The 27,402-nt window shown below is 51.1% G+C and overlaps 1 protein-coding gene across 4 annotated transcripts; it reads left to right on the top strand.

The window, feature by feature from the left end:
• The first annotated feature begins 593 nt into the window (after positions 1 to 593).
• PI4KB (phosphatidylinositol 4-kinase beta) lies at positions 594 to 27,184 on the top strand. Of its 4 annotated transcripts, XM_043576291.1 has the most exons (13): positions 594 to 1,595; positions 9,208 to 10,144; positions 14,687 to 14,731; positions 17,132 to 17,359; positions 18,383 to 18,610; positions 20,255 to 20,364; positions 20,915 to 21,019; positions 21,235 to 21,358; positions 22,018 to 22,283; positions 24,833 to 24,965; positions 25,219 to 25,339; positions 26,010 to 26,072; positions 26,377 to 27,184. In XM_043576291.1, exons 2-13 carry the CDS (start codon positions 9,236 to 9,238, stop codon positions 26,556 to 26,558), a joined length of 2,514 nt encoding a protein of 837 aa, XP_043432226.1. In that variant the 5' UTR covers positions 594 to 1,595; positions 9,208 to 9,235; the 3' UTR covers positions 26,559 to 27,184. The 4 variants fall into 4 exon arrangements, with proteins under 4 accessions (XP_043432226.1, XP_043432228.1, XP_043432227.1 ...); XM_043576293.1 differs by lacking the exon at positions 26,010 to 26,072 and having other exon boundaries at positions 597 to 1,595; XM_043576292.1 differs by lacking the exon at positions 14,687 to 14,731 and having other exon boundaries at positions 599 to 1,595.
• Positions 27,185 to 27,402: the final 218 nt, after the last annotated feature.

The raw sequence follows: 27,402 nt of genomic DNA, 5'->3' as shown, positions 1-27,402 counted from the left end.
ACTTTTGTACATACTGCATTGCATGTTTTACATAGGTATTTTAAAGTGACTGCTCTTTATTCTGCTTCCCTATTAAACACAGAAGCAATGACCCTCTTTTCTTTCATTATCCTATATAGTTGTCCAAATAACAGTAATATATAGTACCATGGTAGTAATCTATACCTTTTAATCCTCACAAAGCCTGTGAAGTGTTAAAATTCCTGTATCCACTTTACAGACCTAGAAACTGAGGTTCAAAGCGGTTACTTCAGTCCCCCCAAATCAAACACCCTTTAAGTGGCAGGGAAGGTGGCATCCAAGATCAGGGCTAGCTTCAGAAATCTAGCCTCAACGTCGAATGTCCCAGCGAGACTGGGACTGAGGTTCTGAGAGAAAGGGCTCCCAATCAAATCAATCAATATTGACAATATACAAAACCAACACCAGAGGTCCATTGCAGGGCGCGTTTTTATTTGTTTAGCTGCATATATGGTTTAGTTTGGAAAGAGGGGTTATGATCACTCACCTCTCCCAATTTAGGCCCGTCCAGCCCCTCCCTGGAGAGATCAACGTCCGGAGGCTGGAGGCCAAAGGACCCAGGCAGGTGGTGACCTCGGAGGCAGAATCGCGGCCTCGAGTCGCGCCCGTAACGGCGATAAGATTGACGCGGTTGGACCGCGCCATTTCCGAAGCGACAAGGGGCGTAATCTTGGAAGCTTCCTTAAAGATGAATTGGAAAAGGGTGTTGAGGGTGACTATCTTCCCCGCCCGCCCTTTCTCTTTCTCCTCTCCCGGCTGGGTCCCTGCGTGTATCCCACGGTCTGATTTACTAAGAGAGTCAAGTGGAACAGGGGAGGGGGAAAAGCCACTGAGAGCAATTACGGTAACTCGGTGGCTAACGCAAAAGGACTTATTTACATATAATTTGCATGCTCAGATACTTATGGAAATACCCGATATGTCTGTACTTCCTTTCTAACAGGTCATCCGCACCCGCCTGCTTGCCTGCTCTTCTCTCCTCTAGGGCGGGAGCCCGGTCCCTTATCCAGTAATTTTTACGACCTTTTCGGTTACCCAGCCTGGCACACACTACCTCCTAGCCTTTGGAAGATTGACCCCTCCTCCCCCCCGTAGGCTCCTCCCTTCGTCGTCTCCCTCTCCTGCTTTCAAAGGCCTCTTCCCCGCCCCCTTTTCTATTTCTGAACAGGCATGTTGCAGGCAGCTCAGCCGACTCCTTAGATTGCTATGGGATTGGTAGGGTCCTGAGCATCGAAGAACCAGGAAGGCACATCCCACGAAGAGCTGCTGGGACTCACGAGAAGACTCGAGCCCTGCTGGGATTTTATTTATTATCTGTCTCTTATTTTTGGTCTTGCTTTTGTGGAGGGAGGAAGAGGAGGCTGTGCGGCTCGGTCGAACTTGAGGCAGCGCGAAGGCCCCCTCAGGCGGCGCCGAGGGCAGCCCCGAAGCCGGGGCCTGGCTCAGCCGCCGCGGCCGCTGTCAGGGAAGCGCAGGCGGCCAATGGAACCCGGGAGCGGCCGCTGCTGCTGAGGCGGCGGTGTCGGCAGCCCGACCCCGACCGCCCGCACCCCCTCTGCGGGGTTCTCCCGGAGGTAAGCGACTCCTACCCCGTGAGTCCCCCTGGCCCTTGTGAGTGGGGGTGGGGGGCCCTCTCCCACCCTGTCCCGCACAGCCTCTCCCCGCCCCCACATCTGGGTTCAACTACAAAACTGACGTCCTGGTGGCAGCTGCACCCCGAGTGTCTTCTCCACTCTTTTCCCTCAAGCCTAAGGTCCTCTTATGCTTTTTTGGCTTCCTCTTCTGTTTAGCTCCTCCCTCTGCCCCGGGGACCCCCCCCCCCCCCCCGTCCCTGTTGCCTCTGTCCCGAGTTATTTTCTATTAAATCATGAACCCTTTCCACATCAGGACACCTCTTGTAATGCCCACCCTTGTTTGCCCTTCCTCGTCATCTGTGTTCCCGCCCCAAACCTTTCCCACAGCCTCCGCCTTCATCCCCTTTCCTATTTTGCCCCTTTTCTCCGATGTGTTCGTGCAGCCCCAGCATTGGGTTCCACTTCCCCGTGGCCCTCTTCCTCTGTTTCTGATTCCATTACCTCACTGCCACCCACCCAGCTCCTGGCTTTCAAGAATTGTCTCTTCCTCTCTCCTTAAGGAATCTCAGGCCCTCAGCCGCATTCCCAAAGTACCATTTGCATTGTACTTTGACCTTAATTCGTACCCTTCTTCTCTAGAGTGCTTTATGAGCCCTGTAACTTTCTTTAGCTTCCCTTTCATCCCTCCTCAAACCCCCAACCTCTGGAGGTTTGTTCCTATAGAAGAGAAAAGATCTGACAGCGCCCCTTCCCATTCGGGATTTCCAACTTTGACGCCTTCTGCCTCGAATTTCAAGGATTTTTCTGATCCTTGTGACACTTGATTTTGTTTTCCATGTGGTCTTCATGTGCTCTCTGTCACATTCTTCATCTTTACATACCACTTATTTCAGGATCAGCTAAACCTTGAACTGAGATAAAATGTGTTGGGAGGAGGGGGAGCCTCAGCTGTCTCACTCAGGCTTTTCTGGACAGAAGGGTGTTTCTGAAGGATGGGGCAAGTTTTGAAGAAGTCCCTATCAGATTACACTTTGTTGACTACTCAGGAACAGCCACTAGGAGGGATGAACAGGCCTGCATGGAGACTGAATGAGGTTGTGAGAAATTTTGTTCTGGATTACTTAATTTTAGACTTGTCTTTAAGGCATCACAGAGTAGAGTGTCTTCCCACCCCTGTCCAGATCCAGGAATCAGTTTACTGTCTGTGGCTTACTGGAATAGTTTTGTTTGATTCTATAAGAGCTTAGGCCTGGGGTGGGGTTGGGAGGTAACTGGGAAAAGGAACATGAGACATTAGAAAAAGGTTGTACATTCAGAATCAGGATTCCTGGGTTCAGCATATGACTTCCTCACTTGACCTCTAGAGTGACCTTTTGGGGAGAATGGCCCACTCTGTGGGCATTGGTGTGTAATAGGCTATTTGTAGGATGTGGGTTAGGGGAAAATTAGACTTGGTTTATTTGTTTACAGAACATTTTGGGTTTCTCAGACAAAAGGCACTTATTAGTAGTGGCTTAGCTGACCTGAGACTTTTCCTTCATTGTGGTCTCTCTGTTGGGTCTTTCTAGTTGCCAGCTGTGGTGATAAGTCCGTTTGAAAGACAAGCCCCAGGCCTGACTCCTCTGTTTGCCTTGCTTTTTTGCCCCACTGCATGAAATTACTGACCACCTCTGCTGTTCCTCATGGACTTGGTCCATAATCCAAATTTTATAGGTGGGAAGTATGTTTGTGGGAAAGCCCTTGGAGGGAGATGGCTGGAGAAGAACTTGGAAACGTACTCCCTGTGTCCATGTCTCCCGGCCTATGACAGTGAAGAGGGCTGGTGAAGTTCCATTCATCTTCCGACTCTAGGCTGTCTGAAAGTAATCATGCTTCCTCTTCCCCCTTCTTCCTGGTCTCCCTCCTTGCTCCTGAGCCAGAGCACAGCCTCCTCATCTCCCCTTTTAGGAGGACTTTCACTCTTTTCAAATACCCCCAAAGAGAAATCCTGTTTCCCCTAGCTTCCCTGCTTCATTCTCAGAGCTGCGTCCACGCCTCATGAGAACATGTTTGCCAAACGCCATCCAAAGCAGCAGATTGAAATTCTTTGATTTGGGGAAGAAGTTTGGGTGGAACCTTTCAGCAATTGGCAGGAGACAAGACAGGGCCTAGTCCAAGCACATTTGGGGCTTGCAACAGGGAGTAACAGTTCAGAGAGAGGTGAGTGCACAGGTTACTTTCTTTGCCATCTGTCTCTTTCAGCAGGGGCTCCCAGAGCTGGCTTGGACTGTCTGGCTGGAATCTGCCTACACCAGCTCCCATGGCCCTGCACAGAGACTTCTCAGCCTGATTCAGTATTGACTTAACTACCCTGCGACCACTGCCCTCCCTACCCTCCTGCTGGTAGCTTGAGAATGCCCTCTTCCCTGATACCAACTCCCCACTGGGGCCTTGGGGAAGCACTTACCTGGTTCCTGCTAGGGCCTGAGCCTGCTTGACTGTTCAGCCCGGAGTTTCTAGAGGGGAAAAATAGTACTCAGTCTCTACCTTATCCATTGAGGTCAAGGGGGAAAGATGAGCAGAGACCTTCTTAAAGGAAGGTTTGAGTTAGACTTTAAGATATAAGAAGAAACTTCTCAACAGCACAACAGGCAGCCTAGGGTTATGTGGAGTCTCTTTGGAAGAGCAACCTCTTTTTAAAAATTACTATCAAAGGTGGGGCGCCTGGCTGGCTCAGCTGGTGGAATATACCTCTTGACCTCATGCTTGTAAGTTCAAGCCCCACGTTGGGTATAGATATTACTTAAAAATATAAAATCTTAGGGGTGCCTGAGTGGCTCAGTTGATTAAGCATCTGACTCTTAATTTTGGTTCAGCTCATGATCTCATGGTTTGTGGGATCAAGCCCTGCACTAACAGTGTGGAGCCTGCTTGGGATTCTTTCTCTCTACCCCTCCCCCCACACTCATGAGCTCCCTCTCTAAATAAACATTTAAATAAATATGTAAATAAATAAATGTTTGAAAAATTATTATCAAAGGCAAACATATACTGGGTAACAAATCCGGTGGCACTTTTATGATGAGATCAACAGTTCCTTTCCATTCATCCCTACTCCTATTCCTTTAATGTCTTCATTATCACAATATTTGTTTCTGAAGGTTAGCACTGTAGCATTGGATAAAATGCCTGTGCCTCTATTTCTTGATTTATTAATTGTAACAAAAGACGATTGAACTGGGGCGCCTGGGTGGCTCAGTCGGTTGAGCGTCCGACTTCGGCTCAGGTCACGGTCTCATGGTCCGTGAGTTCGAGCCCCGCGTCGGGTTCTGGGCTGATGGCTCAGAGCCCGGAGCCTGCTTCCGATTCTGTGTCTCCCTCTCTCTCTGCCCCTCCCCCGTTCATGCTCTGTCTCTGTCTCAAAGATAAATAAACGTTAAAAAAAAAAATTAAAAAAAAAAAAAAGACGATTGAACTTTAGAGGCTTTGCACTTCTCGTTTATATAATTGTCACTTTTATTTATTAGAAGCCTGCGTAACTATAAATAACATATGTGACCCTCCCTTTCTTTTCCATGAACTTGTAAGGGTCTCTACTTTTTTAATGTTTTATTTATTTTTGAGAGAGAGACAGTATGGACAGGGGAGGGACAGAGAGGTGGGGGGGGACACAATACGAAGCAGGCTTCAGGCTCTGAGCTGTTAGCACAGAGCCCGACATGGGGTTCAAGCCCACGAACCGCGAGATCATGACCTGAGCTGAAGTTGGACGCTTAACCGACTGAGCCCCCCCAGGCGCCCCTGTAACAGTCCCTTTCAGCTACTCACCTTGTAGGATTAAGATAGTGGCTTCACTACCTTTTTTTCTAACTCACATGATCCATCTCAAAGGGAGGGAAATTGAGCTTGCCAACCTGCTTGGAAATTCAGATGTTCTCTTAAGACTATTCTATGAAAATACAGGAACGTGTAAAAACATGAGGTTTGGTTTGAACCAATCCATATTTATCTATTCCCCCAAGAAGGGAATGGTGGTTAACTGGGTTAGAGGATTGATTTGGGGCTTTTTAGCTCCTATCCTAGCAGAGGCCAATCCAGGAAGGCCTTTAATGGAGACCAGTACAGGGGTGGAAGGTTGTTGCTTGGAATCTTTTGAGAAGTGGGAAACCAGGTTAAACATCCCCTCCCCCGAGAGGTTTTGCAGACATTTACTTAAATCCTAGGTCACATAGAACACATGCATGTATAGCTTTTCTGTCTGCTCCTGCTGCGCTCTGCCCTGAACGGCCGCCTGACGCTCAGATGAGGATTCCCTACATTGCCCAGACAGTAAGCTGTGGAGCCCAGTCAGTTTTTAACACCCCCCACTCCCATCGCAGTGCCTAGAAGCCAGCTGCTAGACTGCGGCAGGGGAGGCATTTTCAGTTCCCTTTATCTAATTGGAAGGACAGTTTAGATTCCCAGTGTGAAATGTGGGGCTCAGTTGTTTGAACATCTTTGAGAGCATAGGGGCCATTTGATACTAAAGATTTGGATTTTCTTCTCTTTTTGCTTATTCTCTCTCTCTCTCTCTCTCTTTTGAGAGAGAGAGAGCATGCAAGTGAGAGGGGAAGAGGGAGAGAGAACCTTAAGAGGCCATTCTCAGCATGGAGTCTGACTCAGCGCTCGATCCCATGACCCTGGGATCGTGACCTGAGCTGAAATCAAGTCAGATGCTCAGCAGACTGAATCACCCAGGCACCCCTCTTTTTTCTAATTATTTTACAAGGGGAAGGGTGATGAATACAGGACCTGTTTCTTCGTTTCTTCTTTAGCTTTCTAGTCCTTTCCCTTTCTTTAGAATGGTTACTTACCAAAGCTATATTGTCTTTGCTTTTGAAAAGGAATGAATTGATGTTGAAGACCATATCAAGATTTAGGTTTTAGAAAATCCTTTTCCTGTTTCTTATTGTCTAAATTGGCAACTCAACACCTCCTTCCCCCCATGACTTGCTTCAGATGCAGGCAATCCCTGAGGCTCAAAGAGGCCAGGGAGGTCCACCTCCAGTTTGGTAGTTTCTAGTGGCAAAGCCTCCTACATAGGAGAAGAATCCAGTTTTCCTGCACCTCATGACACTGTCTGGTTCCCTAGGGAATAAAGACTGCTAGATGGGGGATCTGTTCAGTGAGGAGTCCCCTGAGTACTGTGATGTGGGATTCCTGGCTGAGCCCTGGGATTAAAAAAAAATAATAATGGCAGGCTTACCTCCCTTGCTGGTGCCAGTAACAATCCCAATTGTGATCAATGTGGGCAGGCATCTGCTGCAGATCCTGGTGAGGTCTGTGGTGCTAAATGTGGGAGATTGTCTGAACTTCACATCTCTCAGAAGTTTTGAAAAGTGGATTTTAGGAGCTTTTGGTGACTTGGAAGTCTCTGGAATACAGGGAAGGGGAAAGATGTGGCACGCATAGACAGATTGAGGAAACAAAGTTAGTTGCATAAAACAGTTGAAGCTGTCATGTGACTTTTTCAGCAGACCTAAAAGGTAGTGGTCTCAGTTGAGTTAGAATGACCCTCTGCTCAGAGAACCCTGCAAAGGTGTGGCAAGGGGAGATGAAACTTCCTTATGACTCTGTGTCACCTAAAGCTGTGAGTAGGGACAGATCCACCTAGGCAGCCATGCTGGTTCTGCTATTCAGAGGATGCTGCCCAATTTTAGGAGAGATAATGAACAAGTTGCCAAATTTTTACTGATTCCGAGCTCAAGCTGCATCGGAGAAATTAAATTCAGGGATGGGAACTTCTTGTTTGACAGAGTTGGGAGAAAGATAAACCGAAGAAGCCTTTTTTGGTGATCTCTGAGAACAGAAGTGTTCCTCATCTGTCTTCCAGCAAGACTTCAGTGGGGACTGCTGGGAGGCAGGGAGCTGGGCTATAATAGTATTGGCAGAGCAGAATAGCTTTGACTTTTAATGTTTTAGAGGTTCAAGAAGAGGCCCTGGGAGGGTGGCAGTGGAAAATGGGGCTTCTCAGTGTGATCAGAGAATTTGTATCTTGAGCCTCTTTTCACCTACCCAAAGTCCTATGTCCCCAGATTCACAAGCATCCAGGTGATGTCACTAATAGTTGGAAATTACCTGCATTCCAGCTCTACGGTAGATTCTGCCTTCCTCTTGCTCATGCTCTTGAGTTTATCTTAGATTCACTCTGTGTTTTCATGAAGAGGCCTCTGAGCCCATTGCTTACTACAGTCAGACTCTGGAGCTGGGTTGAGCTGACATTAACAATGTGCCTCTCCCAGTCCCCGTTTTGAAATTTCCTTCAGTTGTGCACTAACTCTTCTGATGTGGATTCGGTGAGGCTCTGAAGAACCGTTCTAGGAGAGCAGTGGCTTTTGTCACTCCAGAGAGGGTTTCTTGGTGATGTGATTCCTGTTCCTCCCTGTAGTTTGCATGTTATAGACCCATGAGCTCTGGCCCGAGTTCTTTTTTTTCTCTCAGCCCTTCCAATTCTTGAAGTGTGTGTGTGATAATGGGGAAAGTAGTGTCGGGGTAAAAGAGAGCTGTCATAAATGTTTTGGAGGATTCTCAGACAACGAGTGTAACTCAAGTTCACTTTCCTTACAAACAGTATATGCGTGCGCGCACACACACTTGCATGCATGTACACTGTTTACTAGCCTGTTAGGTGATTGGGAGTCACCTAATATTTATTGACTGCTAATGTGTGCCAGGAACTGTGCTAGATTCTTCTACACACATGAAGTTATTCCACACAGTAACAATGAGAAATAGATGTTTTTCCCATTTTCCAGTTGAGGAAACTGAAACTCAGAAAATAGATGGTTTGCATAAGATTACACATTTCATAATGGCAGAGCCAGGATCTTGAATCCCATCCCAGCCTATTTGACTCCAAGTTCAGGAGTCTTTCCACTTTACTTCAGCTACCACAGCACTAGAGAAAGAGAGAAGGTGTCATCAAGTCGGACAAGCAGAGAAATGACACACTTCTGCAGAGTTGATGATGGTTGTTTTAGAGCTGTTTTCTTCTAAGTGAAGCCTGGATATTATTTGCTGGCCCTATTCCTTGGAACTTTGAGTCTAAAGAGAAGGTAAAGTATCTGTGATTAGAAAAATATATGAAGACTTTGATACTAAATAAAGGTGAGATGCTTAGGACCTGTGTATGGAGTGTTATATGAGTAAGGAAATAACAGATTAAAGAAGAAAAGAAAAAGGTTATGGGCAGGCATGTCAGGGAAGACCCAGAAAGAGCACAAAGATAGAAAAACATTTGAAGAGTTAGAGACAAGGGAGTAAGACGAGAATTGTTTCCCAGTCTATCTGCAGAATGTATACACCTATACAAACATAACATGTAAAGCAACATTTTGCAAATACAAGGTAGGAACAGAGGCTAAGCCGAGTAGCTAAGTGCAGAAGGAAGGAAGAGTAATGTGATCAGCCATAGAGGTAGGAAGGGGAGGCTCCATGGGAGATGGTTTGTCGTCTGATTTTGAAGAAGTCCAGGAAGACAAAAAAAGGAGGGGCCTGGGAAGGTTTCATGGTGGGCAAAGGAAGACCCAAGGATGCCACCACTAACTGGTGTGTATGTGTCTCCCTTTCTGTTCCTTTCTCCTTCCTCCTCCAGCTTGGAAGCTCGAAGTCTGGCTGAGGCCATGGGAGACATGGTGGTGGAACCTGCCCCTCTGAAGCCAATTTCTGAGCCCACTCCTGGCCCACCAGGGAATAACGGGGGCTCCTTGCTAGGCGTCATCACGGAGGGGGTTGGGGAACTATCGGTGATTGACCGCGAGGTGGCTCAGAAGGCCTGCCAGGAGGTGCTGGAGCAAGTCAAGCTTTTGCGTGGAGGCGTGGCCGTCTCTAGCACAGGCACCCCACTGGAGCTGGTCAATGGAGATATTTTGGACAGTGCGATCCGTTGCCTGGATGATCCACCTTCCCAGATAAGGGAGGAAGAAGATGAAATGGGGGCCACTGTGGCCTCAGGCACAGCCAAGGGAGCAAGGAAGCGGCGGCAGAACAACTCAGCCAGACAGTCCTGGCTCCTGAGGCTGTTTGAGTCCAAACTGTTCGACATCTCCATGGCCATTTCCTACCTGTACAACTCCAAGGAGCCTGGAGTACAAGCCTACATTGGCAACCGGCTCTTCTGCTTTCGCAATGAGGATGTGGATTTCTATCTGCCTCAGTTGCTTAACATGTACATCCACATGGATGAGGATGTGGGTGATGCCATCAAGCCCTACATCGTCCACCGTTGCCGCCAGAGCATTAACTTTTCCCTCCAGTGCGCCCTGCTGCTCGGGGCCTACTCTTCAGACATGCACATTTCCACTCAGCGACACTCCCGTGGGACCAAGCTCCGGAAGCTGATCCTCTCAGATGAGCTGAAGCCAGCTCACCGGAAGAGGGAGCTGCCCTCTCTGAGCCCAGCACCTGACATGGGGCTATCTCCCTCTAAAAGGACTCACCAGCGCTCTAAGTCTGATGCCACCGCCAGCATAAGCCTCAGCAGCAACCTGAAACGAACAGCCAGCAACCCCAAAGTGGAGAATGAGGATGAGGTAAAATGCCTGGAAGGGGCAGTGGGGCAAGGTGGCATGGAGACAGGATGTCTGACATACAGTTCCTCTGTCCTTTTCTCTCCTTCCCTCTGTTTCATTTCACTGATAAAAGCATGGGATGTCAGAGTGGAAAAAGACCTTAGGATTCATGTATTCCAACTGCCTCATTTTACAAAGGAAGAACTCAGAGACCCAGAGAGATAAAGTGACCTCCCTCAGGTCATATAGCTAATAACAAGACTGACACTCCTGACTCTGCCCGGGTGTTTTTACTCAACTTCCCTGCCTTTCCATTAACTGTTTACTGAGAACTGTGGCAGAGACCCCTCCCACCCTGACTTGATAGATACCTGGGGTATCTACCAGAACCTCTCAGAGCAGCAGCCATAGGGGAGGAAAAGGGATGGTGTGTGTGCTGGAGGGAAGGCGTGTTAAATACAGCCTTAGCTTCATTCTCCTGGTCCCTCCTCCTCATAATCCCTCTGCCCCACTCCCAGTGATCCTGCTTTTTGTCGACTTAAGAGTAAGGTTTATTCCCTGTTACTGAGGCATCTGCAGAATGCCCTTGTGCCTGCCTTTCCTCCAGAGAAGGGATGTCTTGCTGGGATCTTTCACTTTGCATTTGGGAGAAGCACAAAGGGAAGAGGGAAGTAGTCTTGGTGTGGAGTAAATCTTGGGCATGCCCAGAGGCTTGTCAGAGACTTGAAGGCTGGAAAGAGGAGAAGGCTGCAGGAACAGCTGGGGGTGTCCAGTTTAGGACCCAGAGCAGGGAGGAGATAAGCACATCAGTAGGTTATGCCCAACTGCCATCCCATGTCTGGACAGATAGCTTGGGAAGTTGCCAGGGGACAACCAAGTGTCAGTGACCTGGTGTCCCAGCCAGACAATGGTGCTCCAGTACCCCCTTCTGACTCACCACCATCCCGGCTCTCATCCTGGCTGCCAGCCCAGCCTACGAAAGAAGGGAGAAAAGAACAAGGAATTTGCACTTGTTGGAAAATGCATATAGCCATGGTGCTGGCATGTGCCCCTGTGGGGCACATAACCCACCCACGGTTTTGATACAATGAGACTTCTTTCAGCTTCTTTGAATCAGAGTGACTAAGGAAGGGAGAAAGCAGGAGGGACAGAGACTACAGAGCCTGCTTTCTGGAATTTTGGGATTTTGTTATGATAGTTTAATAATCGTGAAGCCAACAGAGCTAACATTTATTGAGCATCTATTATGTGCCAAGCATCATGCCAGGTACTTTACGTTTCATCCTCACAAAGTCCTAAGAGATGGGGATTATTTTACCATTGGGGAGACAGGTTTAGAGAGGCGAGGTGATTTGCCCAGGGCTGCTCAGCCAGGCCTCAGTTCACAGCTGGTACTCCTCCATCATTCAGCCAGGCCATCTTGCTTACTTCTCAGCATCCGTTTTCCTAGGCCCTCAGCTGTCAGAGTCCACCTGGGGAAGAATGGCCTAGGCCTTAGCCATCTAGATTTCCACAGTTCCGTGCACAGGCAGAAGAGCTCAACTGTTCTCAGAACCAAAATGGACCATTTCCTTTTCTGGTTGAGCTTGGCAGGGAAGTTCAGAATCATGAAGGGAAGTTGTTACAGAACAAGAAGAATCATTTTGATCTGGTGGGACTATGGTCATGAAGGGTTTGGGAGCTCCTCCTCTTGGGCTCAGGCCCACAGCAGTGTGTGTGTGAGCAGCTGGAAGTGAGCCCCTTGGTGCCTCCTGTCAGGCGTGGCTTTTCTCTGTGTGCATTTGATGGTCCTCATCTTAGGATCAGAAAAGCTGAGGCCTCAGGGCTACTCTGTGCTGGTCCTTGATCTCTCTTCCTTGATTCTAACTCCTTCCCAAGATGCAATCATGAATGACTCTGAGACCTAGGTATTCTGTTAAATCCTCTGGGATGGCTTCTCTGGCTGCCATTCTTTCCAACCTGGCACCTTATCGTGGGTCACTGGATCCAGGAAAGGAAGGAGATACCCCATCCCTAGGCATTCCTGGGTTATCTGATGCTGGCAGAATGAGATACCTGAACCCATTGTGCGTTCTTAGGAAACGTGAGAGCAGGAGTGAGAGAATAAACATGAATATCTCTACGGGTCCAAGCACTGGCGTCTGGCACAGAGGTCTTTCCAAACCCCTTTGTCAATTTGAGGATACATCTGTCAAGGCCCAATACCAAGGGAATGGGTTTGCCTCCTCCTCCTCCTCCCCTGTTATGCAACATTCATTCACTCAACAAATGAGGTTGTACAGTGTGCAGAGTGTCCAGTGCCAGAGGCAGTGGGGGCTGGAGGATAAAGTACGGCCTGTCCCTCCAGGAACTTGGAATGTTGAGACCCCATTATCCGAGAGACCATTTAGTGTGGGACTCCCGATTTTGTTTCATGAAACTTCACTGAATTCATCAGTTCTAACAGTTTTTTGGTGGAGGTCATGACTCTCTTGAAAAGCTGTCTCCTGCGTATAAGGAGGAAGTCACCAGCTTACTAAACAAAGCACGAAATTATCTAAAGAGAAGCTCTGGAGAGTAAAGTGAGGCCGCACAAGAGGCGGCCCTGGGGCTGCTGGTCTAGCTGTCCCCCTGCCCGGAGTCTCCCTGCAGTCTTCCCCTCCCCAGATGTCACACAGGGTTCTGTTTTCCTCTAATGATGGGTCTTTTCCACTCTGGGCCACAGCAGCCAAGGGCTCTAGCGTGGATTTCTCCTACCCCTCACCATTTCAGCCCTGAGGACGCACCGCTTCAAAGCAGTTTTTGTCAGCCTAACCAGAGGACCCTGCTCAGGTGGATTTCCTTCCCGTTTGTAACCAAAATGCTGGACATTCTGACCTAGAGTAGGGGCCCAGGGAGCAGAGATGATTTAGGTACCACCCCCACTCCACACCCCGTCCCCACACAATGACAGTCCTAGTAGATGAGCTTTGTCTTTTCAGGACTGCAACCTTTGTACAGAGAAATCTGCTGCGTGTCACACTGGAAACCCCGGTGGGCCTTTCAGTCTGATGCGGTGTGATGTCAGCTTCTTGGCCTCAGCTTTTGTCCTGGAGCTGACTCAGTATGAGTGACTCAAGCCTACAGAGTAGGACAGATATACCTCCCTTCCCCCAGGGCTGTTAATGAGTCAGACAGGGCCCGTCTGTGGAAGACTCAGCTGGAGCGTTGCTCACGGAGCCAATATCCTGCCTGCTGTTTCTTCCCCAGCCAGCTCATAGGTAGAAATTGAGCCACTAAGTCAGAACAGACTCTGGCATCCTCCTCACTGCCTCAGCTCTCCCTCCCACCTCTGCCTACCTACCCAAAGCAGAGGAGTTGTTGCCTTGGGAGAGTGTTTGGCTTGCCTTCTCCCTCAAAGTGCCCTTCTCCCCAGATCCTTCAAGGAATGATCTGCCTGTAGGACCTCCAGCTAGAAGAGAATGTAAACCATGGTGGAATTAAGTAGATGCTTGACATCCTGATTGCAAAGTAGAAGCTCAGTGACCACTGCCCTCCTGCCCCGGGACCTCCCAGGGCTTTGTCTCCTAAGGCCAGGCCCCTGCCCTCCTGCAGGTTGGTGCACAGGTATTGCCCCTTTCTCCCTGCCCTGACCTTGGCGGACAGAACTCAGGATGGGTCTGTGCGTGAGCTGCAACAGAGCCGCTGGAGGAGAGTTTGACCACTAGCCCTTTCCCCTGATTTGCTCTAGACACCAGTAAGACACAGGGTGAGGTTTAGACAAATCCCCTCACCTGGGACCTGGATGGCTGCTACCCAGCTGCTCAGTTTTCTCAGGTGGATGCAGCTAGGGCCAGCTCCCCAACTTGGGTCCAAGAATTGTAATTTATTGAGTGGGGCATGAAATAACCTGATAGGAAGCCTGCAGAGGTTTGGTAGATAGAGTCATCCCCTCCTTTATGCCCAGCAGCATCTAGCCCCGAGGTGTCATGCTCATGGCTCTGGAGTGTCCCTTGTCACCTGCTTCAGTGTTGGGACTGGTCTTCCCAGGGTGATAATGAGGCTGATTGGAGAGGAGACACCCTTGACACTGAAAATTTAGCTTTTCTCCTTCCTCCTTGCTGTTTCCAAGAAGCTGGAGGAATGCGGGCTTTCCAGTATGGGGGCCACACAGCTTGTTACATTCAGTACCTTTGTGGTGGTTTCCACAGAGAAGACTCTGGGTGGGAGCGCATGAGTGGACTGAGTGGACAAGGAGAAAGCAGGCAGCTTGCCAGGGCAGTTACCGCCCTGAGGCACCCAGATGTTAGAGGGAGAGCTGGGTTCAGGCAAGGAGAGAAGGGAAGAAAGTGAAAAGCACAGGCCCTCTGTCTCTTCAACCCTTCTTTTACGAAGGTCTGAGCTAGCAGCCTTCCAGTGTCTCCCACAAGTGTCAAGTATTGGGGCAAGTGGTGTTTCTGGGTTGACTTTCTCCTGTTAAAGCAGCAAGGTAGAGATCACAAGAGAAGCTGTTATGATCCAGGTTGGAGCTAAATTCTTTGCCTTTGTCTCTCTCCCCTCCCTCCCTGCCCCTCCTCCTCCCTTTGCCCTCTGGCCCTTTCCCAGGAGCTCTCCTCCAGCACCGAGAGTATTGATAATTCATTCAGTTCCGTAAGTGGGGCCAGGCTGGGACTGGGTGGCAGGCTCCCCCTGTGGCCGCATTTCCTCTCCGTCCCCAGGTCTTCTGAGTCCCCAGGCCAAGGCTGGAGTTAAAAGGTGCCTTTTTTTCCTGGGAGAACCGCCCCTCCCACCCGGCCTCCCCAGCCTGGAGGAATCCCCCGTCCTTTGCCTCTAGCACCCTGAGTCCAGGTGGGGCCTTCTCCCAGATGCACCTGGGATGCAACATGACTCAGCCCCTGTTCCTGGGTCTCTAGAGAAAACAGCTGGGAGAGAGGTAGAATTTACCCCTGGATTCACGCCAAGAACTGTTTGGCAGAAACCCCCAGGATCCTGTTTCCCCACCCAGAACCCTTTCCCTATGGCTTCTGCCATCAGACCATCAAATATTTATTCAGCCCTTCTATAAATGCTAGCCCCTGTGCTGGGGGAGCAGACTCCAAAAGCAAACAGGATTTGGCCTGAAGGAAAGTTTTACCTCCCCACAGCTGGTTTTCTTTTTTAGCTTCAACCACCTTTCTTCCAGGACTGAGTTCTTCCCTTTCCCAGCTCACTGCCAGGAGGTTCCTTAATCTGCATTCTCCTTTCTTGTTCCCTCTGGACTAACCCCGTGACCCTCTGATCCCACAGGGTCTTGGACCTTGTTGCTGGGCAGAGACGTGAGAGGAAATGCTGGACCCTCTGGGAGTTTGGATGATTTTTTTACATTTTCTTTTTGATTTATCTACCCAGTCAATTTTCTCCGTTCTGTGCTGATTTCCTTTCAATCATGATTCCTATCTCCTCCCATGTGGCAGAGCCTCTTTCGAGGCCTGGGGTCACATCTCCAACATACTCAAGGAATGTAGGGGCTCCCGACCCAAATGCTGATTGGAGGATGGGAAGGAATTCTGCCTTTTCTAATCTAAGATGACTCTGAATTGGTTGGGGTGGAGAGTCCTTGGAACAGTGACCATTTGCCACCTGAGTGGATGGATTAGGGGATCAGGATGAATGAAGGAGTGAGTCTCCAAATTTCCTCATCCTTTCTTTTGCTTTCTCCATGGGCCCCTGTGATATTTCCAGGGGCCACAGAAGCCCAGTTCTGCTCTCTTTCTGTCTTTATCTCTTTTCAACCCTGTTTCCCAGAGCAACCCTGATTGGTTCTGATACCCTGTTTCATTATTGTGTGGAGCCCTGAGCCAGCCCCTCTGTGGGGCAGAGGCTGAGAGATGAGCTGTTCCTTTGAACCCTGGCCCTTTGCACATGCAGAGATGGGCCTGGTACTGCCCAGCTTTCAAAAGAAGCTCTTCTTTGCAGTGTAAGGGAGTGAGGGTAGAAATTCTCAATTCTCAGGAAACTAAACAGGACCCACAGAGAGGGAGAAAAAGGCCTGGTGAGTGAAATACTGTTTCTACCAGAAGAGGAGATACTGTTCTTACATAGCTGAGGGAAGCTGGGATGGGGCTGCTGGTTGGCTACCTTGATAAAGTGCCCTTATGATAGAAGGACTTGGACTGGGAAAAGAGCCCTTCTTTGTGTCCATCTTTCCTCCTACTCCCACCTCCCTCCCCAGGCAGACTTTGCCCTTTCTGAGAATGACGAAGTACCCAGCCTGCGGAGCCAGGCCCACAGCAGGGAGCTAATAAGGGGACGCTAGTCCCTGAGAAGGGGGAAGAGGACCTAAGGAAGAACCACTGAAAGAGACAGGCCTTCAGGGCCCTTGGCAAGGGCTGAAAGGAGCTATTGCTTTCTCCACCCACCTCCCCGCACCTCCCTCCCTCCATCTCCTTTTTCTGTCCCCATAGATTGTTCCTTCATTAATGCAAAGTCTACTCCCATCTCCTCCTCATCCCCTGCATGTGCAATGACCCCTTGTAAGAGACCGTGGGATGGACCAGGGGGATGCCATGGAAGGTAACAGAAGTCATTTGAATGGTGTAAGTCCTCCTTCTTTGCAAGGGGACATAGTGACTCAGAGCTCCCCTCCCCAGCCGTGTGGGCTCTGGCAGAGCCCTGCAGCAGAGACTCAGCCCAAGAACCTTGAGCCGGGTGAAGCATGTCAGGTGTAATCAGCTCTTCTCTCCGTCCGCTCCACCCATCTTGAAACCTTGGGACAGTTCCTAAGGAACTCAGGGCCAAGAGAAGAGGGGTGCCTCCCAGTGACCCACATTCATGCCCTCCTCCCACCCAAGAATCAGCCTGTGGAGGAGTGGGCTGGCTTTTCTATGTACTCCCAGCTCAGGTTGTCTGGGGTGGAGTGGTGGGATCTGCTACCAGTGCTGAAAGGTAGCTCTTTCCCTAGGGTTCAGACATGGGGATCCCTGGCCTGCACGGCCAGGAGTGACTGAGTGGGTGGCCCACTTTTTTCTATGGTCTCTTCACTGTCTTTTACTTCACCCTAACCCCCTGTAGCCCGTCAGACTGGCTCCTGAGCGAGAATTTATCAAGTCCCTGATGGCAATTGGCAAGCGGCTGGCCACACTCCCCACCAAAGAGCAGAAAACACAGCGGCTGATCTCAGAGCTCTCCCTGCTCAACCATAAGCTCCCTGCTCGAGTCTGGCTGCCCACTGCTGGCTTTGACCACCACGTGGTCCGAGTGCCCCACACCCAGGCTGTTGTCCTCAACTCCAAGGACAAGGTAGGTGGACTCTGGCCCAAACCCATCCCTACATTTGACTCTTCTCCCATGGTTGTCCAGGTTTGTGTATATGCCCAGATATGCTGCACCAACATCCTGGACTCCTTCACGGTTCATGTGCGCCTGTCAATCTTGACTTTACCTCAGTGCTGTTGTGATCCTGGGGCCATCTTGTCCCCCTTCTTGGGCCTTTTTTCTGGTCCCAGAGAGGCCTAATCTTTCTAGTCCTCCTCTTCCCATGGTCAGGAGAGAGTTGCTCTCCAACCTCCTTCCAGCCCATCTTTAACTCTTAGGCTTTCCAGGCACAGTGACAGTGGGAGTAGAGAAATCTCTTGTTTCTAAGACCTTCTCTCATCAGAGTGGGCAGGGAGGAGAGAGAAGGATGCCAGACACACGTTGGAGAGAATTAGCTGAACTTGTGTGCTGATTGGAACGAGTACTAAGGTTCGGCTTTTTCGGAAGAAGTATTGAGGATTAGAACCCTGCTTGGAACAGCACCCAGCTTTTCCCCAGTCTCTTTGTCTATCTTTAGGACAAGCCCCCAGAGGCTTCCAGGCCTCTTTGATGGTGATAATCAATAGTTTTGCCTAAGTGCATCATCTGTACATGTGGGAGCTCAGCTGAAACATTCATTCATTCATTCATTCATTCATTCATTTATTTTTAAAAATTTCATTTTGAAGTAATCTCTACACCCAACATGGAGCTCAAACCCACAACCCTAAGATCCAAGAGTCACATGCTCTTCCAACTGAGCCAGCAGGCGCCCCTCAGCTAAAACATTAAAAAAAAACAAAAACCAAAACCTGTGTATGCTCTCACGCAAATTCTTGAAATGCGTGTTCGCAGGACAAGTTCCTGCCCTGAATGTCGTGTTCACAGTGTCAAGGGACTGACAGGCAAGGGTTGGAGCTAGGAGTGGGCAGCTAGAAGGACAGTGTTAGCAGAGGGGAGATTTGGGAGATGATGGTGGAACTAAGTGGCAAATACTGGTCTCACACCCACTGCACCCCACCCTGCCAGGCACCCTACCTGATCTATGTGGAAGTCCTCGAATGTGAAAACTTTGACACCACCAACGTCCCCGCCCGGATACCTGAGAACCGAATTCGGAGCACACGGTCCGTGGAGAACCTGCCCGAATGCGGTATCACCCATGAGCAGCGGGCAGGCAGCTTCAGCACCGTGCCCAACTATGACAACGATGACGAGGCCTGGTCGGTGGATGACATCGGCGAGCTGCAGGTGGAGGTGAGGGAGCTCCCAGGAGGTGGTACTGGGGCCCAGCACCCGTTCTCCAGGAGCTTTCGTTATATTTGAGACAGGACCACACACCCTGAGAGGCAGGCTGAGGCAAGTGCCCATACGAATGAGCTAGGTAGTAACGGGGATGAGGGGAAAGGCTCTGGACAGAGCTAGTCTGGAATATTCAGGTGGAGCTCGTTTTCCTGCTGAAGGAATTTAGGTTAAATATAAGGATGAATTCCTAAGCCCAAGGGAGTGAGGGAAAAGAGTATTTATTGAATATTTGCTATATAAAGCTGTCTTATGGAAGCAGAGAATGATAAGTCATACATTCATTCATTCAAGAAATATTTATGGGCCTTCTTTGTGCCAACCTTGAGTACTGTGTGCTAGTGAGCACAATGGCCCCTGCCTGCAAGGAGTTATGACCTGAAAAGACAGACGACAAGACCAGTCAGCAGGTAGCTGTAGTCCGGCGAGACCCCAGTTGTGCTGCAGAGGGCAGGGCGTTAACGGGAGCACCTGAGGGTAGAGGTAGGACTTACTACAGACTTGGGCCTGGGCACACCTCAGATGATTTCCTAAGGAAGTAATAGGTCAATGGGGGCCTGAAGATGGGTAGGAATTTACTGGACGGAGCACTCCTGGCAGAGGGAGTAGCAAATGTGCAAAGGCTGGAGGACAAGAGAGCTCGGCCCGGTTGAGGAACTGAAGGACATTGTGTGTGACTGTGATGTGTGGTGTGGGTGAGAAGTGGTGAAGAAGGAGGCTGGAGAGGTTGGCATGGGCCCGGTTGTAGGAAGGATCCTATCAACCATGGAAAGAAACTTGGACTCTCGTGCGGAGCCAGAGCCACATTTTATGGAGGACTGTGACACAACCACATTTCATTTTGTGAAGACAGACTCTCTGTCCTTGAGCTTACAGTCCAATTAGGGAGACTGGACACAGACATCTAAGGGGAAAATTTTTGTTTAGGATATATAACAGGGCAGTGTGCAGTAAGTGCCGAGTGGAGTTGAGGAGAAGGGATCCACTGCGAAGGAAGGAGAAGGGAAAGACCTTGCTGTGGACCCTGGGGTCTGGTAGAATAATTTGTATTTGAGAGAGATGGGGAAATAAGACTGAATGGCTGAGACTGAAGAAATGGTCAGAGGCGACTAGTCGGGAGAGGCTCTGTTCTCTCCTAAGGGAGAATGAGGCCGAAGCTGTGGACAACACCTAGTAGAAGGCCCGAAGTCCAGCTTTCTGTGGCCGTTGTGGCGGGGCTGTGCAAACTTGAGCACACTTGGGGTCTTCTGAGAACTTGTTAAAAGTTCAGACTTCCAGATCCCATTCCCAGTAATTCTACTTCAGACTGATGGCAGGAAATAGGAGTCTGTGTTTTAGCAGCATTCCAGGCAATTCTGATGCAGGTAGAGTCCACGCCTGGGGAAACACTGCTGTAAGGCCTGTGTGAGTGCCTAGGCATTTGGGGTCCAGGTGGCGAGGATGGCATGGAACCAGGGCAGTCTTTTTGGAACAGCATCCATAAGGTGGTGGGGTGATTGTGACACAGAGGCAGCAAGCAGGCAGAGTGGCTGGAGGAGTAGATGACAGAAGCGAGGCCTGTGCTTGGCACTTCTGACTTGTGGTCCCCTCCTGTCTCAGCTCCCTGAAGTGCACACCAACAGCTGTGATAACATCTCCCAGTTCTCTGTGGACAGCATCACCAGCCAGGAGAGCAAGGAGCCTGTGTTTATAGCAGCAGGGGACATCCGGTATGGCCAGGCCACCACCCTGCCCCTTGTTCTTCCTCCCTCTCAGGCACTGCCTGTCTCTGTCCCCTTCCTGTGTGTCAGCCTGTCTTTCCCTCTTATCTCTCCTTACTCTATCCTTGTTCTGAGACCACAAAACTTGAGGCAGTGAAGGTGCAGGTTGAGAAATTATTGGGCTACCGCAGAAGGACGTTACATTTTAAGAGGACTCCAAAGGGGTGAAAGCACCAGAGGAAGGAATTAGAACCGCGTTTCTCGGACCCAGTCTGAGGACTACACGTGTCAGAATCAAGGGAGAGGGGAGGAGAGCTTGCTGGAAACACAGATGCCAGAGCCACACCTGATCTGACTCAGAGTCTCGGTGGAGGAATGGGGCCTGGTAACCTGCATTGCAACATGATTAGAAACCACCAGGTTAGCAACACTCTCAGCCCAGGTTTCTAGCTCTGTGTGTCCGGAGTCAAGGAAAGAGTACAGGAAATTCCGGCATTGACAGGGACGTGAGGCTCTGGGGTGTCTCCTCCAAGCAAATGATATAGTTTCTTCCTGCTAGACGGCGGCTCTCGGAGCAGCTGGCTCATACCCCCACAGCCTTCAGACGAGACCCAGAAGACCCTTCTGCAGTTGCTCTCAAAGAGCCCTGGCAGGAGAAAGTAAGGTGAGTCAGGTGGGAGTGATCTCTAGGCCCTCCCAGAGCTTGCAGGCGACCCGGGACTCACCACACCCCCTGTCTTGTCCATCAGCCTCTCCCAAACCATCAGGCTCCCAGGCTTCTGAGTCCTTGCCTTGTGGGGAGTTTGATCTGGACTTCGGGCAGAAGCAATGTCTGTCCTCTCCTGGCATCACCTTTTGCTTTTGCCTTTTTCTTCACAGGCGGATCAGAGAAGGCTCCCCCTATGGCCACCTCCCCAATTGGCGGCTCCTGTCAGTCATTGTCAAGTGTGGGGATGATCTTCGGCAGGAGCTCCTGGCCTTCCAGGTGTTGAAGCAATTGCAGGTAAGAAGGGGCAGGGGGGACAAAGGTGAAGAGCCAGCTGAGGTGAGCGTGCAGGTTGTCCCACAGGGCGCTTGCTGGGGCCCAGCTTTCTGCCTGGGGCTAACTTGGATGCAGACACAACTTGAGCCGGTGCTCCTTCCCCAGTGCACTTCCCCAGGAAGTACAACCATGGGAACAGCTCCACAATGACCCCTCGTGGCCTTTTCGTGGCCCGTGTCTGCTGTGATCCCTGAACTTTGGGGGCTGGGTTTGTCCTTTAGTCTCCGAACTGGCCTGTGGCAGGTGGTTTGCAGTGTGCTGTCGATCCCCTGAACCTTTGAATTGGTCGCCTGCAAGCAGCTTCGCCTATTTCATCCAGTTCTTTCTGAAAATATTGTCATTTTCTAGGGAGGGCTTTTCTGCACCTAAATCCTTTCTTTGCCTTTTTGGGGCTTTCTATCTATCCGATGCTTTTCTCACATACCTCCCTGTGTATTGTCAGGCCCTGGACTTCTTTCAAACCTCCCTGGTCCTCAGTGGGATCAGTGGGTTTTTTACTCACTTGATGATCCAGAATCCAAAACCATGGGGACTGTCCAAGGTTGAGGTCAGAGGGGGATTTTAACCTCCTCCCCCAGTTTGGAAAGATGATAGTCGCATGCCTCTGTGTCTCCTCACAGTCCATTTGGGAACAGGAGCGAGTGCCCCTGTGGATCAAGCCATACAAGATCCTTGTGATTTCGGCCGACAGCGGCATGATTGAACCAGTGGTCAACGCTGTGTCCATTCACCAGGTGAAGAAGCAGTCACAGCTCTCCTTGCTCGATTACTTCCTGCAGGAGCACGGCAGTTATACCACTGAGGCATTCCTCAGTGCCCAGCGCAATTTTGTGCAAAGTTGTGCTGGCTACTGCTTGGTCTGCTACCTGCTACAAGTGAAGGACAGGTGGGTGAACTCCTCATCCTAACCTCAGGCCTTCATGCGTGTTCTCACTCTTCCCCGCCTCCTGTTGCCTAGATGTCAAAGTGGAACGAACAGCACAGTTGAAGCAGCGACGTGTTTGCGGGCGGGTTCAGCAGGGAGGCAGACTGACAAGTACTAGGATACAGAGGCAGAGACCTGAAGGACCTAGGGGAGGAGCAAGGGATTGAGCAGGCAGTGTCTTGAAGGATGAGGAGGACGAGGCTAGAGGGCACTGTGGGGCAGGGACTCTCCAGGAGAGGGACCAGCCCAGTGTGCTGAAAGCCGGGGCCACGCTGCCTGGCAGAGGGAGCAGAAGGCACCGCAGGTAAGCCGAGGCCAGGTCGGAGGGCCTCCCTTGTGAGGCCCAGGAGCCTCAGTCTGCAGGCACAGGAGTGACAGGGTCCAGTCTGTGTTCAGTTACCGTTTGGTGACCGCCCCTGTGGCGCTGAGGGTGAGGCTGGACTCATCCGGGTCTTCAGCAACAAAGCAAGAGGTACTGAGTCCCGGCCTGAGGGTGGTGGCGACGGTGACCGAGAGCAGGAGGCAAGATGCATGTGAGGGACATGGTGGACACAAAGTTTTACCTCCCAGCCCCATACTCCCTTTCTTGTTCCAACACATGACTTCCAAAGCTTGTAAGTGTCTGTTGTTTCCCCAGAGTGGTCATTTCTTTCAATATCACATTGAACTTTGTGAGGTCTGACTTCACGTATAGGTGAACGACGTGTTGTACAGAGATAGTTACCCCTGAGAAAGTCTTAGAGAGTCTGTCTCCGGACAGTGAGTGACTCAAGGTCAGCACCCTGAATGTTCCTGTGAGTTGTACCTCTCACTAGATAGACGGCAGCCTCCTGGAAAGACAGGTGTGCAGTGGCCTGAGCTCCTAGGGCTCCCGTTAACATGGCAGTGTGTGAAGATCTGACTAACGGGATGTTTAACAGAAATCTCACATCTGTTAAGTACCTGTCATGGCCTGGCATTCTCGTATTAAAAGCCAACGAAAACCTTGTGAGGCAGACGCTTCCCCCAAGGGAAATGAGGGTCCAGGAGCTTTCAGGACCTCTGCCTATTCTACCCAGCCAGCCCTACAAAGGAACCCAGCAGAGGCTCTGCATGCACAGGCCAACGGGAAATGTGATTATTTGTAAGGATTTTGGTTGCAAGCTTTAGACTATCCCTGAAGAAGTAGGATTTTGAACCCAAGGCCCAGAGAGCCTGGAGCTGAGCCCCGGATTAAGTGGGGGTGGCAGGCGCGCAGGTGCTAGTCAGGCCTTTGAGCTTTCCTGTAGGAAACTAGTGTGTTTGGAAGAGTAGAGATCATCCTTTAAAGAGGGTGAGGGGTCAGGCAGCTGATAAGCCTTGTAAAATAAAGAGCAGATGTCATCAATCTGTGAATGGATCAGCCACTGGAGAGAAGTGGTGACAGTGAACCATGTAGAATCAGATGTAAGATCTCAACTGCTGCGGAGAGCCCCGGACCACCTTGCAGCGGAGTGGATTCCAGCATTTGAGAGAAGCCTCCCCTCCATAGCCATGGGGCCGTGGGCATGAAAGTCCCTTCTCTTGGAGCCTCTGTTTCCTCACCTGTACAATGAAAGGTTGGACTAGGACATCTAAAACCCTTCTCACTCCCAAGACTGCCTGTATTGCTAAATTTGTAATGCTTTCCCCAAGGGGGAAGGATTGAGGTGGGACTGGCTCCCCCTCTCTCCCCTTTTTTAGCCAGTCACACCAGACCTAGAGAAGGGGGCTCCAGACTAGGAGCTCTTAGCCTGCCAAAGCCTCTGTTGACACTGAGAGGGTCAGTTAGGCTGAATGGGCCGGGCTCACATGCTTGGCATGCTAACTGTTCCTCCTTCTGCTGGCCATTTTGGGGGGATCACGGAGACCTGGGATTTCTCTCCCTCTAACTCTTCTTCCTGCAGTTAGCTTGTAATAATTGTCTCCAGAGATTTTTTTTCTTTTAACGTTAGTGATCTTACCATGTAGTTAGAATCTCCTGCTCAGAGCCCCACACTATTTTACACGTACACTCCGCTCAGCCTGTGCTCTTATAGTGGGGCTCTGCTCTGCAAGGGGCTGACAGGAATTACCATGAAAATACAGGTAAAGTATGTTCTGACTAGAGGCCTCCCACTGAGCAGAGGCCTTGGCCTCTGAGACAGCTGGCTGGAGCTAGAGACCTTTCCTTGCCTCCAGGTGCTCTATTTGGGATCAGTTTGGGTGCCAGAAGCATGATTTTTGGAAAATGGGGATATTCTTAAACTGTTTTCAGTTGTTAATGCAATTTCAAAAATAATCATAATACAATTTCAGATTCCACGGCCTTTGATAGCAGTTTACTTTTCTGATTTCCCTTCTTTCCGCTGTTAGCTTTAGGTCCTAGGAGGTTGGGCCCAGAGTTCTAAGCAGCAACAAACGTGGCAGGAGGTGACCCTGCCTGGTATCACGTGGCCAGTGTGTTGCATCTTGAGGCTCCCACCTCAGTCAGACTTACTACTGCCTCTTTCTCTCCTCTGCCCCCTCCTCAGACACAATGGAAACATCCTTTTGGATGCAGAAGGCCACATCATCCACATCGACTTTGGCTTCATCCTGTCCAGCTCACCCCGAAACCTGGGCTTTGAGACGTCAGCCTTTAAGCTGACCACAGAGTTTGTGGACGTGAGTCAGGAAGGAGAGGTGCCTCACTGTGTCCTTTCTCTGTCTTGGGAGAGGGAGCTATGGGCTCCCCCCAAATTAGGGACAAACAACAGAAATGGCAGCAAGTCAGGGTGAGGCTGGATGTCCTGGGAGGCTTCCTGCCTGATAAGAGAGCGGGGAAGTCATGGAGTTTGGCGTGTCTGCCCCGATGGAGGGGGTCCTGGCCGGCTTATAGGACACTGAGCCCTGTGCACACACAAGTGTCCCTTCACAGGTGATGGGGGGCCTGGATGGCGACATGTTCAACTACTACAAGATGCTGATGCTGCAGGGGCTGATTGCTGCTCGAAAGCACATGGACAAAGTGGTACAGATCGTCGAGATCATGCAGCAAGGTGGGCTGGGAAGAGGCCATATGTTTGGGGACAGGGCAGTGCCCATAGTGCCTCAGGGTTCCCACTCATATTGGGGCCCTGGAGCATGGAACTTCCAAAAAGTGGATTCCACCTCAAGACGGGGGTGGGGGGGGTCCTCCCAGAGGGTTTCCAGCTCCCATGATCTAGTGCCATTCTTCCTTTGGGACATTCCTCCTGATTCCTGATAGAGCTGGAGGGGAGGTGGGAGGGTATGCGGGGTGTGGTGCACAGGCCACAGAAACCACCCTCTAGGCACACTCAGGGAAAGAACAGCGTCCCTCCCTGTCTCCTGTCCCTTGTCTGCCTTAGCTTGTTTCCTTCCATGTCTCTGGCTCTTCTCTTTGCCACCCCATGTGTTTCTGGTCACCACTTTCCCCCCTGCTGGCCCTTGACCACACACTGCCCTGTCCCTAGGCCCCTTCCCTGTCCCAACACTGCCCTCTCCTGCTGAGCTGGAAGTATTCCCTCGGCTCTCCTCTTGATCCGCTCCCACGGAGCCATCTCCTGGCCACCTCGCCCTCCTGTCCCAGATCCCTCCTCTCCCAGCTCTTCTGGGCCCTGTCTCCCATCTCCCTTCTCAAGGCTGCAGTGCACACTGGGCTAAGCTGCCAGTGTCCTCCTCCTCCCCGCCCCTGCCCCCACCCCACAGGTTGTCGCCGTTGCTCAGGAGCGTCCCCGTCTGGCCCCGTGATGACGGTGGCCCAGATCATCTGTGAGTGTCAGACGTAGCATAGGCATTGGCCTGCGACCAGATAAGTGCCCAGCTCAGGGCCCGTTCCCCAGACCCTCTCCCCAGCCTTCCCTCTGGGTCCCGCCCTTGGCGAGATGGTGCTGGTCCTCTCCCCTTCTGCCCTCATGCAGCACCTGGAGGGCCTGAGGAGCGTGGGGTGCAGATGGGCTCAAGACAGAACTCCCCTTCCCAGGCAGAACTGTGTCTGCAGCCAGGGAAGGTGCTGAAGTGGGAGGGGAGGGCCTCGGCAGACAGCCCATGACCCGCGCCCTCGCCACTCCCCCAGGCTCTCAGCTGCCTTGCTTCCACGGCTCCAGCACCATCCGCAACCTGAAAGAGCGCTTCCACATGAGCATGACCGAGGAGCAGCTTCAGCTGCTGGTGGAGCAGATGGTGGACGGCAGCATGCGGTCCATCACCACCAAGCTCTACGACGGCTTCCAGTACCTCACCAATGGCATCATGTGAACCGGGCCAGCAGGGGTGGGGGACCCTCCCGGGAGGAAGCCCCGCCCACCCATGGGAAATGGAAGGCAAGAAATACAGAGGATCATGTGGTAACTGTAGAGCTTGCTGGGAGTGGGAGTGCCAGCAGTGGCAGGGCCCAGACCTGCCAGGACCTCCCCACCCGACAAACTGCAGGAAACTGCAGGACTCGATGCCCTCCCCCTCTGGAGGAGAGGCGACAGATGGGAGGGACACTGGGGCCTTTCTGCTCCTCACCAGGGTCCACAAGGTTCTTCCCTTAGGCCATCCTTGCTGTGTTCTGGGCCCCAGGAAGGGGGGAGGGTGGGGACAGTAGGTTCTTGGTACTTAGGACTCCTGTGGTTGCCCTTTGGCTGTGCTGCTGCCTGCCTCTGTCCCCTCCTAGCGGCTGGCTCTGATGTAGGGTCCTGCACGCGTGGTGGTTCCCAGTCCCGTGGTGGTTCCCAGTCCCGGGGGCAAGGGCGGGAAGGACTGGGACCCCTCCTGTGGATGAGGGGATCAGCCTAGCCACAGGGGATTCCTTGGCCTGATCCCTCCCCCACATCCGGGGAAAGAACTCTCAACTTTTTATTTTAATTTTTGTTTGAAATAAAGTCCTTAGTTAGCCATCTGTGTCATTACTGGGTTGTGTTTTTTTCAGGGGTTGGGGGGGAGGGGGATAGGTGAGGAAGTGTTGAGCAGATGCCTCAGTGTCCCTGATGCAGAAGGCACCACACAGAGCCAGGTGGAAGAGGACTGCTCCTTCCCTGCCTTGGCTCAATCAGTGCCTCCTTGTCCCTGGGAAGGGCCTCCCCGGTTTTGACTCTCACCAGCTCCCTGTCAAGTC

The sequence above is a fragment of the Prionailurus bengalensis genome, chromosome C1, assembly GCF_016509475.1.
Source record: "Prionailurus bengalensis isolate Pbe53 chromosome C1, Fcat_Pben_1.1_paternal_pri, whole genome shotgun sequence".
Lineage (NCBI taxonomy): Eukaryota > Metazoa > Chordata > Mammalia > Carnivora > Felidae > Prionailurus > Prionailurus bengalensis.
The sequence above is the reverse complement of the archived record's forward strand: the minus strand, read 5'-3'. Positions and strand labels throughout refer to the sequence as shown.